Source organism: Myotis nattereri, assembly GCF_964212035.1.
Source record: "Myotis nattereri genome assembly, chromosome: 11".
NCBI classification, from domain to species: Eukaryota; Metazoa; Chordata; class Mammalia; order Chiroptera; family Vespertilionidae; genus Myotis; species Myotis nattereri.
In genome coordinates this window covers 44,168,626-44,189,525 of record NC_138086.1, presented here as the reverse complement: position 1 = coordinate 44,189,525, position 20,900 = coordinate 44,168,626, and the positions used below count along the sequence as shown (strand labels likewise).

The 20,900-nt window shown below is 41.1% G+C and overlaps 1 protein-coding gene across 2 annotated transcripts in view; it reads right to left on the bottom strand.

The window, feature by feature from the left end:
• The window catches only part of CDK14 (cyclin dependent kinase 14), a 526,114-nt gene that overhangs the window by 123,781 nt on the left and 381,433 nt on the right, over window positions 1-20,900 (bottom strand). For both annotated transcript variants that reach the window (XM_081102330.1, XM_081102331.1), the window contains one exon: window positions 11,835-11,898. In XM_081102330.1, coding sequence (XP_080958456.1) covers window positions 11,835-11,898 — 64 coding nt within the window. The remainder of the gene's footprint in view (window positions 1-11,834; window positions 11,899-20,900) is intronic.

Here is a 20,900-nt window from a genome sequence, read left to right as displayed (position 1 = left end):
GCAAATCAAAACCATAATGAGATATCACCTCACTCCTGTTCAAATGGTTATTATCAAGAAGACAAGAGAGCCAAAACCGGTTTGGCTCTGTGGATAGAGCGTCGGCCTGCGGACTGAAGGGTCCCAGGTTCGATTCCGGTCAGGGGCATGTACCTTGGTTGCGGGCACATCCCCAGTAGGGAGTGTGCAGGAGGCGGCTGGTCGATGTTTCTCTCTCATCGATGTTTCTAACTCTCTATCTCTCTCCCTTCCTCTCTGTAAAAAATCAATAAAAATATATTTAAAAAAAAAAAAAAAAAGAAGACAAGAGATAAGTGCTGATGAGGATCTTGTACATTCTTGGTGGGAATGTAAACTGATGTAGCCCCTATGGAAAATGGTATGAAAGTTCCTCAAAAAATGAAAAATATAACTACCACAGGATCCAACAATTTCATTCAACAGGGGTAATTGTCAAATACTTAACCTGCAAGGCACAGGCATTGACCAAACAGTACAGAAACTGGACAATGCTATAATGATGTGCATTCTCTGAAGATCGGCTTGACTACAAATATTAATCTAAAGCTATAGGCAAAAGTGCTCACCAACAGAATATCTAATGTCTGAATTATTATCTAGTAGACTGAATTATATAAAGTGCAACATAATTCAGCTAGCTGGTGTAGAGCAGAAATTTAAAAGAATATTCTAGGTTTGAGGATTAACTGACAAAGTAAGGAGAAATGGGAAGACTAGTTCTTTTAATAAAGGCTTTTTAAAAATTATTATTATCTAAAGTCTAGCATTTAAAAAGCAAGATACATTTTAAAAATTAATTACATCAAATGTCCTTGTAAAATAAATTTGATCTCCTTAACTTTGTACTCCCCACAAAGCAGTTTTAATAATTTGCTATGATTTTGGGAGCAACAAGAATTCCATTACAGATAAAATTAATACAATCTTACATTTACAAGTAACTTATTATTCTTGGCAATTAATGACTACACATAAATATTACTTCTAAGAATTGCTTCTATTTAGAGCTTGACAGGCTATGGTAATAGAAATTTTTTTTCCGAACTACAATATGTCAATTTTAGCTGTACATAAAAGAGCCAAAATTGGTAATAAAACATGCCACATAAAATATGAAAAAATAAGAAAGAAAGTCATTCTACAACCTTCTCTACACGTCACATAAACTCTTCTTTTAACAAGTGTCACCTGGGTACCTGCCTGCTGTGCCAGGCGTCGCACTGGGCAATGGGCACATGGCAATGAGGAAGCCCTGGTACCGAAATGTAAATGCAGAATTACAAGCACAGGATGAAAAGTGCTGCAATGTGGATAGAGACACAGTCTCCGGAGAGCCCAGAGGCACAGCCACTCCCTGCATCTATTTCTCTTCCAAACGAAGACGAGATAAACTCAGACATCTGAAAGGAGGAGGAACACCCAGGACCCGGTGTCTTCTATCCAGCAGCATCTTTCAGAGCTTCGCGGCTAAAGTCCACCACTTCCAACAGAGTCACTTCTAACATTCTCTGCAAGGAGCATACATTACATTTACACTGCATTTTAAAAACGATTTCCATCACAAATAAAAAAAATGTTCCATTAGAACAAAAGCAACATCATTCGCCATGTAAATGTTGAGAACAAAAACGGGTTAATATTAGTGCCCCAAATGAACAACAGGTGCATTTAATAAAATAGCTATTCAACTGCCTAGGAGCCAATGTACCATGTTATTCGAGTATTTGCCTATGTGTGTTTTACACTGGTCTTCAGTAAGTTTACGCTCTCACTGGGCACTTCAATGCCGGCTTTCTCTTTCCAATTATGTTTAAACTAGCAGTTTAGGATGCTGTGATTTAAAGCACTGGCTAACTCATAGCATAACGGAAGAGTGCAATTAATTTAAACCTGCAGGCTGATTTTTACCTTCTCTTACTGCAGGGACACTGCAGAGGATGGTCACACACAGCAGGGGCCCAGGGAAGAAATCACTTGCTATGCAGCATGACGAGGATGGGGGACAGGAGGCCGTGAAGGTTTGCCCTCACGCTGCCAGCCATGCTTGCACACTGCTAGTCACTGAAATTCCACGGGAAAACAACTGGAGAACAATGCTGCAGGTTCTCAAGGCCCCCAGCTTGAAAGAGCTACACCTGAAATGGCCTGCGGCACTCTGAGCGCTGCCTAGAATTCACAGGAGGATGAAACCTACATTGGAAATTACTCATCTGCTTATCAGTATGGACTGTATGGTGCAGAATATTTTGTTAATCTCCACATTCCCTTTTCACCAATGTTTTTTGTACATTATGAGACACTGCTGTGTTTTTAACTTCAAAAACAAGAAAACAAATAGTTAAATTAACCAACAAATAAAAAGACCAAGTATGTTCAAAGGACTTGAAAGGCTAAGCCAGGATTTGTAAACTCAAATGTTTCTTTCTTTTTATTTGGGGGTGGGGCGGCAGGTAGGGGTGAGGGAGGGCTGGAGGGGAGGGAGGTGAAGGAGGACTAGCAATAGAGGAAAAAATCAAACGTCATCTCAAACTTAAGTATAAAATGGATTTAATATCATCCAGTGTAAATAATACCACAGAATAAATAGAAGTCAATATCAAAATGAGTATGCCCAAAACACCATTGGAAATACTGGACGTACTTTATAATTAACTCTTCTAAACCAGCAATTTTCGATAATGTGCCACAAGAGGCACACTGGTGTGCTGCAAGGATTTTTAAAACATGCACTATCTGACTATTTAGTCAAGGGCACTGACCTCTTTTCCCTTAGGCTGTCAAATAAAAAAATGACAACAGTCAGCACAACAACAGCATATGTTGTGAATGAATCAAAAATTATGCCTATTTTTGTCAGATTGGCAAATATATATATATATATATTTCACAATTAAATTCCTTCAGATTATTTTGCATTGAAAAAAATGCATTGCCTTAGCTGGGTTTGGCTCAGTGGATAGAGCATTGGCCTGTGGACTGAAGGGTCCCAGGTTCGATTCCAGTCAAGGGCATATGCCTGGGTTGCGGGCTTGATCCCCAGTAGGGTGCATGCAGGAGGCAACCAATCAATGGTTCTCTCTCATCATGGATGTTTCTATCTTTCTCTTCCTCTCCTTTCCTCTCTGAAATCAATAAAAATATATTTAAAAAATGCATTTACTTTTTCTTTCTGAGCTTGTACAAGTAGTAAGGATAGAAGCACAGAGCTGTGGGCATCCTATTACCTGGCTGAAGTGTGGAACCTGAAGCCTTTCTCAAGATTACTTCCATAGAAGAAAAGGGCTCCAGTCCTTTATAAGGGTGAACAATGAACATAGTCATGAATCACTGGTGACATTTCAGACAGTCACCCTAGTTACTTGTTTATGCAACAAATAATATATCTAAGTCCTTCAGGATAGAAGGTATGAGTATTCATTCATTCTCTTACTCATTCTGCAAATACTTATCATGTGCCTGCTGCTTGCCAGGCACTGTTCTAGGCACTGTAAATAGAACAGTGCACAAAACATAAAGTCATGAGTAGCCTATGTCATGGGAGCCAATACTAAGGGAATATCAATAGGAGAAAACTATATTTACAAGTGTTCACAAGATTTTGCCTTTACATATTTATTATAGGAAAAGCAGGTTAGCAGTAAACATTTCAGTTGATATTCTGATCAAGATTTATAATAGCTGAATTGAAACCATCTATAGTGCTTAGAACAGAAGTAGAGCAGAATTCATGTACAGTAGAAGAAGGTTTACCCCAAATAGAAGGCTAAGCTTGTTCCAAAATATGGGGATTTTAGATATCTCAGCCCCCCAAAAGCACAGAGATCCAAACAGGGCACTTTAGAAATTGCACAGTTGCAATTCACAGCTTTAAAACACTTGATATCCCCCAAATTTATGCTTGAGATATGACAGCTCTAGTGTTACCAGTGAGAAGCTCTGATGTGACATGTTAACACTGACCAGAATTGCATTGCCCTGTAGCTGGCACCAGAGTGGCTTCCCCAGATGCTAACAGTCATCATCAGCCCTGAAACCAGGAAACTGCAGCATCCTGCCCAGCCCTGGCTGCAGCTAACCATCCTCCAATTCCCAATGGTGTGCATGTTAAAATGAGTTACCTTTGAGCAACTTTCATAAACAAATATTCTGTTATATTCATTGCACTCTGACTTCGGACAGCATTTGGTTTTTCTAATGTACATACATATGTGGGTTTGGGAGTGTATATTCCCAGGTGAAGTCTTCTAACTATCCACACCTTTCCCAACCTAAACGTCAGGGAACACTTCTCTTTCCATAAGACATTTTCTCTAGAGAGTTCAAGTTTAATCAGTTAGGCATTTATTAAAGTCTAAATTGTACTATTCACAAATCAGGATGATTCTTTATAGCTCCCAGAAAAGAAAGGAGACTTTGTGTCTCACTCTCTGTGTGTCCCCACCCACCCCTCCATTCAACTCAGCAAAGGGGGAAAGAGATCAGGAAGGCAGCACTCAGCCTTCCCAGGGAAGTGGGAGCTAGACAGGACCTGAGCAATCAGGTAGTCTAGCCATTTCATGTGACAAGAAAGTGAACTGCGGTTAGAAAGTTGGAGTTGGCCCAGCCAGTGTGACCTAGTGGTTGAGAGTTGATCTATGAACCAGGAGATCAAGGTTCAATTCCTGGTCAGGGCATATGTGTGGCTTGTGGGCTCATTCCACAGTAGGTGGCAGGCAGGAGGCAGCCAATCAATGATTGTCTCTCATCATTGATGTTTCTATCTCTTTCTCCCTCTCCCTTCCTCTCTGAAATCAAGAAAAAAGAAAAAAGAAAGGCTGAGTTGCCTGAAGCCCTGAAGCAGGCTAGTGGCAGGGGCTGAACCCGTCTCTGCTCCCAGTCTACTGCTACCAAAGAGTTGGGATACATAAGAAGCACAAACAAATCAAAGTTCCTTTAACCAGCGATAAAAATCTCACTTGCAACTATATGAGATTCTGGAAAAGGCAAAACTATGGGGACAGTAAAAAGATCAGTGGTTGCTAGGGGCTAAGGGAGGGGGCGGGATGAATAGGTAGAACACAGGGGATTTTCTTAGGGCAGTGACATTACTCTGTGTAACTCTATAATGATGGATACATGTCATCACACATTTGACCAAACCCACTGAATGTACAATACCAAGTATGCAACCCTAATGCAAACTATGGACTCTGGGTTATAACGATGTGTCAATGTTGGCTTATCGGTTATAACAAATGAACCACTCTGGTGGGGAATGTTGATAATGGGGGAGGCTGTGCATGTGTGAGGACCAGGGGCATATGGGAAAGGTCTATACCTTCTGCTCAGTTTTGCTGTGAACCTCAAGCTTCTCTAAGAAATGAAGCCTATTTTTAAAAACCTAAGCACACAAATAATACTCTCCTTACTCCTGATGCTCTTTCCACAGGCTTCACGTGTCTCATGCTTTCAAGTCTAGGAGACCAAACCTGTTTTGTGTACACAGGACGCCCCCCACAAATGTCTTCCAATTCTAGTGACTTCAGACATATTACTTCAAAAATATATTTCAGTGCCTCAGTTTTCCTATATTACACACAGGGCTCATAACAGTCCTCACTTTAAATAGTTAGCCATGCATGTTCACTGAGAAAATACAACTCCAGAGCTAATAAGAGTGTCTGACACATAATAAACATTCAGTCCTTGTTAGCTATTATTACTGCCACAACTTTATTAAGATGCGTGAAAAGCTGAGCATCTGGCACAGTCATGTTATACATGGACAAGCCAGACACGTGGTCTATAAAAGCAGTACTCCTCTAGGGAGGATAAATGCTAAGCTACCCTAAATATCCATCTTGAGGCAACAGTTAAAGAAATGCATAAAAATCACAGACACGTCATTGCTCTTCTAACTCCTTGTATGTAATTCGGTGATTTCAATGCCCTGGTGGAGAGCAAGGGCTGGCATTCTGAGAGAGTACCAATTGTCCTTCTTGACAGTCAAGAGATTATTAATTGGGTTTACAAAGATGGCTCTGCCAGTGGTTCTCAACCTTCCTAATGCCGCGACCCTTTAATACAGTTCCTCATGTTGTGGTGACCCCCAACCACAAAATTATTTTTGTTGCTACTTCCTAACTGTAATTTTGCTACTGTTATGAATCATAATGTAAATATCTGATATGCAGGATGTATTTTCAGGGGTCATGACCCATAGGTTGAGAACCGCTGCTAGAGGCGAAAGCATCTCTGTACACACATACTTACGTCTTTTTAAAAGAATCTCGATTACAAACATTATTGTTTATTAACTACAATGGTATTTTCAGAGTGCTGGATCATATGTAAGGGAAGAAAATTTCATCAGATTTTACAACTGAGCTAATTATTCATAATCAGTTTATCATCCTATTATCTGACTTGAATATTGGGGGGGGGGTGTTTAAAATATTACTTGCATCTTAAGTAATGAAAACCAAGATTTTCTTCTCTCACCTATTAGCGTGTTATTACTCCATAGTCATAAAGCCCTAAGAAAATGGCTGAAAGGGATTTTAAAATCAACATTATTTTAAACAGAAATTAATTTGATTCATGTATTTTAGCCAGGAGTAGACAACAAGTGTCCTAAGTTAGAAGACCTAGTGGGGGACATTAGTTATTCAGAAAATATTTCCTCTCTTCTCTATTCCCACCTTCGTGAGTGGGGTACACTTCTTTGCCCACTGATATTTTGTGTAAATGATGAGATATTAATGGTACTGACTTTGGCATATCTGAATTGCCAGCATCACTACTCTTAACCTTGGGGGCCATTAGTAAGTAAAATAAGAGTTATTTGTACATAAGCACTAGATTACAGGACAGTCTAGTAAATGATAAACTACTGACTACTGGCAGGGGGAGTATACATTGTGAATACATGAGACAAAAGGATGATTCATGTCCCAGGCAGGACAGAGGAGGACCAAGAGGCACAGACCAAGAATTAATCACACTACTCTGAACGGCATGCAATTTAGAACTTATAAATTGTTTATTTCTGGAATTTCCCATTTAATATTTTCAAACCTCAGTTGACCACAGGTAACTGAAATGCAGAAAACACTGTGGACAAGGAGGATTGCTGTATTTTACATTTTTGAGTGATTATCAAGATTTTTGGCTATTTCTTATTTTCATGTTATAGCATTGGCCATATCTATGACATTTCATATCAAGTCCTCGGCCAGCGAAGGACCTATGGGGGAAAGCTGTCCCTATGATATTACTGCCAACTGGTGTGACAGTAACTTCTCCCAAGCCAGGACTTGCCATTACATGCTTTTAATTGCTTCTTGTCTAGGAACATTTCCTACGTCACCCTCCACCCTCAGCCCCGCATTTTACAGTGCCTTTCTTTTTAAACTCCTGGATAATAATTTGTCATTCAATAGCTATTAAATGCCTGTTTTGTTGGAAGCATTTAAGAAGTGATTGAAAGTATCAGACATGGACTCTACATGTTATTTCGGGGCCAAACTATTTAATGCCAAGTGATATTTGCGGTTTGATGTATTTTACTAAATACAGAGACCAGATCTTCTCTACTTCTCTGAAATGTTCTTTATAAACTAATTGTCCATAAAGAACATAGGGAACATAGTCAATAATATTGTATGGCATCGTGTATGGTTCCAGGTGGGTAGTGGGAATATCAGGGGACCACTTTGTAAAGTATATGATTGTCTAACCACTATGCTGTACACCTGAAACCAATGCAAAATAATATTAAATGTAAACTGGAATTGAAAAATAAAATGTAAAGTTCTTTGCAAACAACAACAAAAAAAAGAGGTTGAGTCAAGAAATAATGTTCAGTAGAAGAAGGTCAGGGAGAAATCACAATTCAGATCCAGCAGCAAGATCTTCCGTGGTGTGCACTGGAACAGGGAGGACTGAACAGAAACCCAGGGAGAGCTGGGCCACTCCACCGCTCCACTAACACAGGGCGTCCTGCAACATCCTGACCTCAGGCCCTCACCTCACAAAGCAGAGAGCAGGACTAGACCGCCCTGGAGCTTCTCCTAGTTCCTTCTTCCATCTCTTGATGGCTCTTTCATGTCCTTCAGTCAAATGTCATCTTTTCAGTGGGGCCTTCCTTGATTATATTTACCATTTAAAACTGTAAATCACCTCCTTTCCTGGCACTGCCTGAGCCCATTTCTTGCTCTATTTTCCTCCAAGTACTCTTCACCACCCAGTACTATTGCTGGTCACAGAGCCAACTCGTACCATCCCTTTGGACAACAGCCCGACATAAGAGTTCAAAATTATAGCCTTAAGTACTTATTGATTCTTTAGCCTTATGTCCGGTAACTTATCGCTCAGATATTCTTGCATACATGCAATGTGTATTGTATGTGCCTATCTACAGGTTTTTAATATTTATAATAGCCAAACACTAGAAACAACCCAAATGTCCATACGTGGGGAACAGGTTAAATCCATGCCATGGGAAACAGTGCAGCTGTAAGAGAAGAGGGAAGCTCACAGGCCTCCTCTGCATGGGAAGCCCTAGGACGCATTAGTGAGAAAAGCACGGTCAAAACTGTGTTTAATATTCGAACCATAAAAATATACTTTTATAATTTATTTCATTTACATAAAGAAAAGGAACATAAGAAACTAGTAAAATGGAGCCTGTGGTGGGGCAGTGATGCTGGGGAAGTGGTAGATGAGAGGCTTTGCTTCTCTCAGTATTGTTTGATATCTTGAGTTGCTTAAATTTATGACCTATTCAAAAACTAAGCAAAACATGTCCGATCTATCAATCACACTCCGTGGTATTTACTCAAAGGAACGGAAAACTTCTATCTACATAACAATCTGCAGCTTGATTCATAACCGTCCAACCTTGGAACAATCAGGATGTCCTTCAGTAGGTGAGTGAGTGAATAAACATCCAGACAACGGAATATTCAGCTCTAAAAAAAATCAGCTATCAAGCCATGAGGAGACATAAAGGAAACTGAAATGCATATTACTAAGTGAAAGAAGCCGGTCTGAAAAGGCAACATCCTGTATAAGTCCAATTGTATGACATTCTTAAAAAGGCAAAACTGTGGAGACAGTGAAAAGATCAATGGTTGCCAGGGGGTGGGGGGAATGAGAAATAAAAAGGCAGAGCACAGAGGATTTTTAGAGCAGGGAAACTACTCTGTGTGATAGTATGATGGTGGATACATGTCATTATACATATGTACAAATCCATAGACTATACAACACCTAGAATGAATCCTAATGAAAACTATGGACTCTGGGTAATATTGACATGTCAACAAAGGTCCATCAGTGTAACAAATGTACCACTCTGGTGCGGGTGTTGATATGGTGAGGTTGTCTGTGCATATATGGGGAAAGGCATATATGGGAAATTTCTGTACCTTCCACTTAATTTTGCTATGAACCAAAAATGCTCTAAAAAAATTAAAGTCTATTAAACAAAACAAAACAAAACAAAACAAAACAAAGTATGTCCTCATGGCTCAGATGTTTTGTTTTCCCTCAGACTTTCCAAGGCACGCTGTGGGGCAGAATAAGGAGGTGAAGGGTTGATGGAACTACTACTGATCCCTTTATCCTCCTGGAATGTGCATCTTCTTCCCTGGAGTATGAGGTCTAGACTGGGGGAGACGAGGACCCCTGATGGTCTGGTTACTGGGCTGCATGAAAGGACTCATAGATTGGCTTCCTTTGCCTCAATCTAATATATTGTCTTCCCTTGACTCCTCTCAAGCCAACTCAGAAAGCATTTCCCACATCTTCTCTCAACCTCAAGCCTCCAGCTTGGCCCATAACATCTTTCTTGTTTATCAGCTCCCATGCCTTACACCATCTGCACATGTTATTCTTTTGGATTCCCCTGACCTATTATGTACCATATATCTGTAGTGACACCTGTACATCATATTAATAACTTAAACATATATGTCCTAATTTATATATCTATCAAAACAGTCACATAAGTAATGTCTGTCTTACTCCTCTGTATATATAAAAGGCTAATATGCAAAATGTCCCCTCGGGAGTTCGACTGTGAGTTCGATTGCTCGCTATGACATGCGCTGACCACCAGGTGGTGGCATGGAATGAAGGAAGGCCCTGGCCAGCAGTAGGAAGGCCTTGATCGGCAGCCAGATTGGCCCTGATCATTGGCCAGGCCTAGGGACCCTACCCGTGCACGAATTTCGTGCCCTGAGCCTCTAATTCAATATAATTCAGGGAAACAAACATTTGTTGAACATCAAAATAGGTATTATGTGCAGTCTCTGATCTCATGCAGTTCTCAATCTGTTAGCTTATTTTCTACTACATCATATTACTTTCCAGGACACATGTGATACATGCTTTTGTAGGTTGTTGAGGAAGATAAATTCTATTTACACCAAAATCAACAAATTCCTTCATGTTTTCTAGTGCAGAAACTTGGCAGGCCAAATGACTACCGATCTTAATTGTTTCTTTCTGCACCCATCTTTATTCATTTAATTTTTTTCACAGTCTCCTTTGTCTTATTTCTTCAGACTTTATAAGCTAGATACTAACCTTCTTTAAGAGCCCAAATTTGGAACATTTACAAAGGGCTGTGTTCTCACTTAGACTCACTAGGGACAATTGGAGCAGTTGGAGGAAGATTCTTGTTCAGTTGAAAAAAAGAAGTGATAAAAATCCATCTAAATTGTTAAGTTGCTATAGTCTTTTAGAACACAGAAGTTAGTAAAATTTTTAGTAAAAGTACAGAGAGTCCTTGGGCACTGAAGATAAAAGAATTCTCAGTACACACTCTATACTTTCAGAAGAAAAATATTAAGAATAAAAATAGTTTCCAAATTCAGTCATAAGTTATTCTTGATGGTCCCCCAAAAGAGGGGAAGTGGAGAAAAAGAATATAGTTGGCCCCAATTACAGAAATTATTCATAGTTCTTTTCCCTCATAAAATAATGAACTATTAGATCTTCCATAAAATCCCTTTCAGTAATTTTATGGTGGGTCTGCATTTTATAATACATGTTTTGTAACTAAGAAATAAAAACCCAACAACCAACAAGAGAATCATTTTACAATAATTCATTTCACTGATTTTTATTAAATTTCCAATTGCAAACCTTTCATCCCTCCTATAAAAGTTAAACAGACCAAGTTTGAGATTCTTCTTCTGTTTAATATAATCATTAAAGTTGAAAGTTTCTTGACTGCCACCTCCTGGTGAGCAAAAACCTGACAGTTCATTTTTACAAGTACTGCATTTTTCTCTCAGATTTTCCCGTTTAGGTGTTTAAATATTTTACATTTAAAAAGACTGAAAGCTGTACAATAGGACATTCAGAACATTTCATCTGTTTAAACTCAAATTCACTGACCATAAGTTGCTAGTTTTTAAAAAAGAAATCAAAATGTGATGTTTTCCTTTTTATAATTAATACTTTTCGTAGTATTATTACAAGGAGTCACACAGATTGTCGTACCCCGATTTAAATTTTGTTTTATAGACATAGATGCTAATCTAGCTGATAATGAAATGAATGCTTGCTTCAAGATTAGCCTGCCAAGTCAAATGAATTACAACCCTCATGATGAAAACCTCTTCTGAGGGATATCATTTATTCTATCTTTACAAGAAAAATAAAATGTGAAAATAAAAGACAACTCCATTTATATGTAGAATACACAATGACGAAAGTAACAAGAAATTTTCAAGGTAATATATGAGTTTAAGGGGGAACATTTATATCTTCACCTTTTACATATAGGAAGCATTTAGTCATTTGAGATGAATGAAACATACCTGGCTTAAAATGTGGTAAAGAGTGAACTCCAGGCCAAGTGTCCTCATTTGGCGTTCCAAGAACCTAGTGGAGAGCAGGAAATTGTGGAAACAGACTTATTATTTCCAAAGCACTCAAAATTCTCCAGTACACTGCATATGATGAAACTCTGGATTTTTTTTTTTCTTTTCCATTATCGTGTGCCAGGAATTTTATTTCAGTAAAACCCAAACCCAGCTAAAGAGCCACCCAAGATGAATGTCTGTGCTTTAACATATGCAGCTGAATGAGGTAAGACAAGTGAAATCGGCTGCATTTTATCAACTCCAAACTTAATAAGTAGGTTTAGAACTCAAACGATAAGCTATCATCTTCATGGAACTGAATAAAGTATGCCCGTGCCCCTCATGATTCTTGCATGAGCTTTTGTCCTTCACTCCGGTATCGGATGTCTAGTCATTAAACAGTTCTAAGAATCTGTCATTTCTCATCCCACATCCTCTGTCTGAGCATCGCAGTTTCAAAGAAGCAGGATGGACAGCCTGGGAGGCTCGCTTCTCTACTGGCCATATGCTCATTACAGTTAACGTCTTTAATTATGTGACTCATAGGTTCCCCATCCCAAAATACTGTTCTCCCTGGACGTTTTCCTTTCCTGACCCACACTTCTACCTTCTTTCCCTGTGTGCGTTTCTATCACCACAGCGTTTGATCTGGTTAAAGGAATTAAAGGGCAATTCCAGCTCCCATATAACTGGGCCTGCATTTTTACACTTCATTTGAATTTCCAACTCCACCATCTATGACTATTACACTCCATGGTCATGGTAAGTCACCGACTGAGAAGAGTGAAGTTGAAGGGTTGAGAGCTCAGACCCCGGAGACAAACCCCCTGCACCTCTACTTACTTACTAGTTATAGGACCTTGGGCAAGAAATCACCTCACCGAGCATCAACCTCCTCATTTGTAAACTGGAGGTGGTAAGAGCACCTTCCTCATCTGTGGTGAGAAGAGAACCTGGCCGGCAGCAAGCACTATGTCCCTATTAGACAGTATTCAGAGCACCCACAGGACACGGGGTCAGGTGAGGGAGGCACTGGCCATGTGGGAGAACCTAGTCCGCCTACTTTTTTTCCACAGGAATCAATGCCACATGCTCTAACCCCAACTATCATGAACCAGCACGAAGAGTCAAAGAGGTTAAAAATGGCAAGAGATAAAGCCAGAAGCTGGCAAAACAAGAGGAATTTGAGGATCCAGGTCTCCAATTCGTCTCCTGACTACAACTCCTGGGACAATGGGCACAGGAAATACAAACTTGGCAGCTAGTGGCCAAAGGAAACGAAGTATTAAACATCAATTTCAGGCCCTGCCAGTGTGGCTCAGTGGCAGAGTGTCGACCGATGAACCAGGAGGTCACCGACCAGGAAGAGCACATGCCCAGGTTGGTGGCTGGAACCTCAGTAGGGGGTGCAGGAGGCAGCAAATCAATGTTTTATATTTCTCTATCCTTCCTCTCTCTCTAAAAAAAAAAAATCAATTAAAAAAAGTCAATTTTGCTTCTTATAAAAGCTTTTTTGGGAGACAATTTGGCTGAAATATATGGTTAGAAATGATAGGGTACTTGTGCAATAGGAAAAGTGGGTGTGTGTTGTCTCTGGTATCAGAATTTCATTTATATTAATCAACTAAGAAATTCTACCACCAAGATACTTTTAAGTTAGAAAGAAAAACTGGTATTCTCTAAAAGCCAAAAATAGTCTTTTACAAATAAAACAGTGCACATACGAAAATTGTAGCCCGCGTGCCATCAACATTTAAAATATGGTTACCACATCTGTAAATAAGCATCTCCGGCCCATTTTAATCTTAAAACAACATTCTTTAATATGCTAAAAACTCTTGTACATATTCATTTAAGCAGCTTCACCCTACCCCTGTGCTGTGGCTTGCACATCTCTCTGCTCCTTTACTAGTTCATCTCTTCACTGGACTAGTATTTACTGTTTGTCACAGAAGACAGAGGGATGAGACTGGGCTCCGTCTTGAGGTGCTCCTACTCTGGTAAGGCAGATGAACAAAGGCACCGATGACCTACCTTCAGCATAAGTGCTCTCTGAGAGGGAGAGGGAGGTGAGAGCCCAAAGAGGAGATTGCGTGGGTCTACCTGAGGGCGGGGAGAAAAGCTACATTGGAGAGGATCGGTTAGTGGGAGAAGGAACACTGACTGACAGTTGGCCAAGTAAAGAAAGGGAGGGAATGCAGGAAAGTATTCTGGTTAAAAAGAAAAGATTATGTCAAAATACTTTCTCTAAATACCCATGTTGCTCAGGCCCTGGACCAACATGGGTATTTGGAGAAAGTACATTCTTCTGGAATGTCCTGCCCCTAGTTGGTCAGGTTAACTCCTATCTCCGATTCTAGCTTCAGCTCATGCTTCATCTTTTCCTGAAAGACGTCTGGATTCTCTGGTCCAAGTTGCATGGGATGATCTTTGTGATCTCCGAGGGCGTTTTGCAGACTTCTGTAAGACATACCTACTGCCTCATAATTGTTAGATTAACTATCTGTCTTCTCATTGGACCCTGGACTGCAGAGGGGAGACCATAGTGTTTGTCTTTGGATCCATAGTGCCTACAGTGTCCCATACACTCAGTAAATATCAACTGACAGACTGAATGAATGAATGATGTGTCTAATAACAGTGTGAAGGATGCCAGGGAAGCTAGGGCCAGAACCAAATCCAAGGAAACTAAATTTTATCTGTTTCAGGTTTTCCCACTACAGATGACTCATTGGTGGATTGTAAATTTTCATTTAAGAGTATTGACATCAGCATTTTTCAAAAGAGAAAATTATACAGAAAATATCAGAGGGCAACATACATGGTAAAAATACATAATGTTTTATGAAATCTCAGTTCAGGTTTTGTGTGTGTGTGTGTGTGTGTGTGTGTGTGTGTGTGTGTGCACGCATGCATTGTGAGTCATGATGTAAAATGCATTGCTTTCAGTTTAGGAGCCATTCTATGGGGAACAAGAAGTTATTAGCTGAAATAAAGAATACAGGCGATAAGGCAAGTTTGGGGGCTGAGGGCAATGAGTTAAGTTCTGGGCCTGTTAAACATTAGAAATGCCTACCCATCAAGATAGGGGATGTGTAGAGGGCAGTCAGAAACATAGACATGGATCATAGCAGAGGGAAAAGATCCAGAAATAAGCCAGTCAGAGAAAGATAAATACCACATGATCTCACTCATTTGTGGATTATAGAGAACAACATAGACTGATGAAAAGGGACAGACCCAAAGACTGAGAAACAGTGATCAGGCTATCAATCCCCAGAAGGAAAGTAGGGGAGGGCGGGGGTAAGGGGGAAGAGATCAACCGAAGGACTTGTATACATGTATATAAGCCAAACCAATGGACATGGACAACAGGGGGATGGGAGCATGAGTTTGTGTGTGTGGGGGGGAGGTTGGGGGTTAATGGGGGGGGATGAGGACACATTTGTAATACCTTAACTAATAATAAAAAAAAAAAAAGAAAAAGAAAAAAACAAAAACAAACAAAAAAAAGATCCAGAAAAACATTTGGAATTCTTCAGCATACGTGGTAGGAGAAAGCAAATGCCAAACCACAGCCACAGAATGGTCTTCCCTATAGTCACATGTATACAGTTTCCAGAAGACTGTGAATTCTGGGACTATCAGTATCTGCTAGAAAAACAAGGGGAGCTCTCACCTTATCAGTAAAGGTTTACACTGCCTGGACATGATCAACGAGGATTGAATGCCCTGGAATTTACTCTTCCAGGCCTGTCCGTGCGCTGACAGGAACGGGTTTAAACCTCACCCATCATGACAGCCTCTTTGAGGGGCAGAGGAAAACAAGAAAAAGGAAACAAGGCTCTCTGCTAAAGCGTTTACAAATTCTAAAGTTCTAGCGCTCAGAGTTCAAGAACTCGTGTTGGTCAGAAACATTGACTTCTCTTCTAAATTACCAATCGTTTCACTAATTCTCACATTTACTAGTCTTTGCCCTGAGGCTGCTAGAATTGAGTCCCTGGGCTTTCCCCTACGAACACCCATGGTTTAAGCAGAACAAGGAATGCTTATGGTTCTTCCCGGATCAGGGTCAGGGAGTCTCTGACAGAGGGATTCTGACCCAGCAGACACAGATACAACTGGCTCACATGGGGCACCCTGATGAAGTGATGGGGAACATGCCCATGCCCTCTCTAGTTCTGTGTTTTATGAGAGGGGCAGTGCTGATGATTCTAAACCGACTTAGTCATGAATCTAAGGAAATGGAGAACATCCGAATAACTTCTATAACTTTTCAACAGAATCTCTGAGAGTCCACACATACATCTCTAAGATAATGATGGCTTCACAAAACCAGAATTTTTCTGGTTCCTTGGTGAGAAGTCCTTAATGAAATGTGAAGGGGCTCAGCAGAGCTGGATTGGCCATCACACACTCCGCTCTGGAATGGATGGTATAAAGTTCAAAAGTGGCCAGAGAGAAAGCAGAACTTCCTAACTCTTATCCTGCGTGCGTGCTCTTGATCTAGAAAAAGAATTATCAAGTGGAGCTGGAATCCAAAACCAGGTTGGTTTGACTAGAAAGACTACACCTTCAGAGCTGTCTGGTGCATTCCCAGACCAAATGGAGAAATGAGGCTCAGATGGTATTAAATGATTCACAGCCAACTGACCGATTCTAGAGGCAGGTTTTGGATTGACCGATCTAGAGGCAGGTTTTGGATATGAGAAACTAGGCTTTTTCATTCTCTCTCTTCCTCCAGCCACACACACACACACAATGTGTGTGTGTGTGTGTATATTCAACGACTTAAAGGAAGACATAAGAAAATGTCTTGTATTCTCCAATGACACAAAATAGAAGAGATGTATAATATTCTGATGGCTGAGTTAGAATTAAAAAATATTTAATCAGGTTGAAACAATTTCCTGAACATAACACAGAAAAACTTAATGCCAATAAACAAAGTCCAGCACTTAGGTTCTATTAATTAATGATTCAAGATGGGAAGACTTGGCTGGCAACAATTTGTGTAAAAAAAAGACTCATGGCTTTTAGCTGAGTACAGATTCTATGAGACCACCCAGTGGAGATCAAAGGAGGTTGAGGAGGACTGACTTTAAGCTGGCCCGCCTCCTCGTATTCATATGCTTCCCCCTGAGTGTGGATGAGACTGGGGACTTGCTCCCAATCAACACAATATGGCAAAATGACAAGCTGTCACTTGTGTGATTATATTGTGTAAGACGCTCATTCCCATTTTGCTAGGAGACTCTCCCTTGCTGGCTTCGAGGAAGCGAGCTGTTATGTAGTTAGAACACAGATAAGGGAATGAAGGTGGTCTCAGCCAACAGCCAGCGAGAAAGTGAATGCTGCCCCCAACCCCAGGAACCTGGAAGTGATCCCTCCCAGCTGACCCTCACATAGGACTGCAGGCCCAGTTGACACCTTGACTGCAGCCCTGTAGGACCCTAAAGCAGGTCACCCAGCTCAGCAGGCCTGGGCTCCTGATCTGCTGGGGTCCAACCCCAGCAGGTCCAGGGGTTCCCAAAGGTGTAGACGGAGTCGGTGAAGAAGGAATGACATGGAGACAGCGTTCAGTTGGTCAGCAGCCTAGCCAGGATCTCTAGCCAAGTTCTGGTCAGGATCTCCAGCCAGGTTCTGTGTCCATATTCTCTTGCTAGGTTCTCCAGCCAGGTTCTCCAGGTTCTCCAGCCAGGTTCTGTAGCCATCTCCCCTCACTAGGTTCTCCAGCCAGGTTCGGTCGCCAGGTTCTAATCAGGTTCTCTTGCCATGTTCTATCCAGGTTCTGTAGCCAGGTTCTGTCTCTAGGTTCTTTAGCCAGGTTCAGTCACCAGGTTCTAGTCAGGTTCTCTTGCTATGTTCTATCCAGGTTCTGTAGCCAGGTTCTGTCTCTAGGTTCTTCAGCCAGGTTCTCTCGCTAGGTTCTGTCTCTAGGTTCTGTCTCCAGTTTCTGTCCAGGATCTTTTGCCATGTTCTCTCCAGCGAAGTTCTTCTGTCTCTAGGTTCTGTGTAGGTTCTGTGTCTAGGTTCTGTCTCCTGTTGTCTGGTTACATCTGTATTTATACCAGTTGATTCCAATCCTATCAATCTCTATTCCAAAGGTTAGGGCGTTTCTTATCTCCAACCCAGGGAGTAAGGATTATGTAGCTTAAGCATGATTGTTCGTAGTTAAAGTGATTAATTACCGGCCTGGCACTTAGTGAAGGGGTTTTATTCCCTCCCTAACTTCAGGGGAAAATCCCTACCTGGGGAAACAACCTTTCTCAGAGAGGTGACCTTGGTTAAAACACATAGTGCCAAGAAGGTGAGCAAACATATTAAGAACAGTATGCCATATATGCCAGGTCCCTTGAAACAGCAAGGATGGACCGGCTCCTGACACTGATCCCCAGGAATTGTGAGCTGATAAATATGTGTTGTCATTGAGTTTGTAGTAATATGGTTATGCAGCAATAAGCAACTAATACAGATTTACTCACTGGGTCATATCATATACCAGGTGCTGCCTGTAAAGGTGGACAAAAATAAACAGGCAGTCTTTCATGGGATGTACCCAGAAAGGTCATGGTGGACCCATGTCCCATGAGGTGGACTGAAAGTGTGGACTCTCAATGAGATTGGAACAACGCCTGGAACAAACCAACGACTGTAGTGTCCATGGGGGCCTGACTTAAGCTGTGCTGGGTCAGACAGGAAACAAAGGCAATGGGTGAGACATTAGTATGCAACAAAAAAGGATATCTTAATGACAGGAGCTGTATAAAATGGGAAAGACAGCCTTAGGAGGTTTAATTGCAGGTAAGGGTTGAACGGCACCACCTTTTACATTCAAATACAATAAGAATTAAATCCTGCCTCCATAGACACAGGGTCATGTGCAGTAAAATTCTGATGTAATACTACAACAAACAGTTTGGGTGATAAGGTAAGGTCATGCATTTACATCTGCCTTTGCTTTTATTCATCCTACTTAGGGTAGGTAGGGAGAAGTGAGTTGATGAGGAAAAGGGTGTGACTAAATGAGGGAGGGTAGAAAAGGTATGGATGAAAGCTTTCCTTCCCCATTTTCTATCCTAAGTAAATATCAATGCTCATTATTTTGCATAGAACCAGCAAAATCAATGGCAGATATCAAAATACTTTCTAGTAGTAAAATAAGCAAAATACATGCGTGCATGTGGTGTGTGTGTCTAAATCCTTTCTTCCATCATTCCCTAAGGCTTAAGCTAAAGGGCCACTAGATAAGGGACCCAGCTGTGGGCAAACTACGGCCCCGGATCCAGCCCATTTGAAATGAATAAAACTAAAAAAAAAAAAAAAAGACCGTACCCTTTTATGTAATGATGTTTACTTTGAATTTATATTAGTTCACACAAACACTTCATCCATGCTTTTGTTCCGGCCCTCCGGTCCAGTTTAAGAACCCATTGTGGCCCTCCAGTCAAAAAGTTTGCCCATCTCTGGGCTAGACTGTTGGTACTGTCCATGGCATACAGGCTGGATGCGGGATTAGGAAAGTACTTTAAAATGCTGATTTGGGATTGTGTTTCCCAGAGCAGTCAAACCTGTCTGTAGTGAGTCTGCAGAGCGGGGAGCTTTACCTAAGAAAGGCCAGCAGAGGGAGCCGCTGGACTGAGAAAATGAAAAGCTGCTGGGGCTTCAGAAAACTACTTGAATATTTAATCAGCTGGATTAAAGGAGATGGGGTTTCCAAAATATTGTGCAGAGTTTTCAACATGGCAAAGGTTTAGATGAGAGGTAACCTAAATAGTAAAGGACAGCTCTTAGAGTTTTATTTTAAGTGAGTTCAATCCACCTGCTACAAGGCAAAGGCCAGGCTCAGTGATACATGGCTCTGCACATGGGAATCACCTGAGAAGTATTAAAAAAAATTATATATATATATATATATATATATATATATATATATATATATATATATATATAGAGAGAGAGAGAGAGAGAGAGAGAGAGAGAGAGACCAAACATTCTGATTTAATTGGCTGAGCTGCAGCCTTGGTGTGTGGAATTTTCTAAACCTCCCCAGTGACTCTAAATGTCTGATAAGGCTGGACCCCTGACTAGCCCAGTGTACCTGGGCAATTTCTCAGAGGTCCTCGGTGTAGTTAGGTGGTTTATACTTTTTTATTTTTATTTTTTCAAAAAGCCTTTGGCCTGGATGCAGAGGGCAACAAAAGACTTTCAGTAGATGAATGAACAAAACAAGCAGTTGACTATTAGAGAAATCAGAAAATGCTCTTAACTGGAAAATTCTGTAGCTCATTTAAAATGTTTTCTTCCAACTAAATTTTCATTCCCGTCCCCCAACTCCCCCCCCCCCCCCTTTTTACCTACTGTTTCTATTCCCTGCTTCCCTAAGCCCTGACTCCCTCACCGATTTCACTCCCCTCGCAACAGCATCTCTTCTTCTCGCTGAGTGATGTTATTGTGACAGGGCTTCAGACTGTCGGTCCCCAAGAGTGCGCCTTGGGAGCCGAGGCGATGGAAATACATACGCAACCAGCTCAGGAGCCCAGGGTGGAGGTTGCAGAGGCTGGAGGGGGGCGATGTTGCCAAGTGAACACAGCAGAACTAGGCTGATTGCCTGAAGCAGCTCCACAAAATGCAGAAAAACAAAGCCAGGGAGAGGAACGTGGAGGCAGGAGCAGGAGATGCCAGAGCCTTGCTGCTCAAAGTGTGGTCCCTGAACTCCCAGCGGCATCAACGCAGAGAGGCCCAGACCCCTCTCCCAACCCCGATGAATGAGAACCAGTAATTCTGCATGAACCTCAGGTGATGCCTGTGCACATTGAGGTTTGAGAAGCACTGCTTCAAAAAATTCATTCTAACTGGATTTTTTAACCCAAAAGGTACAAGTAGTAGCAAGGAAATTAGGGCCTCCTTCATCTTTTTTTTTTTTTTTTTTAATAGCATTTGGAAAGGGGAAATTGTGGGCAATTTCAAGTTCAGTGGTGTGGGCAGCTGGTGTCAGGAGCTACTATGGATGGTTGCATG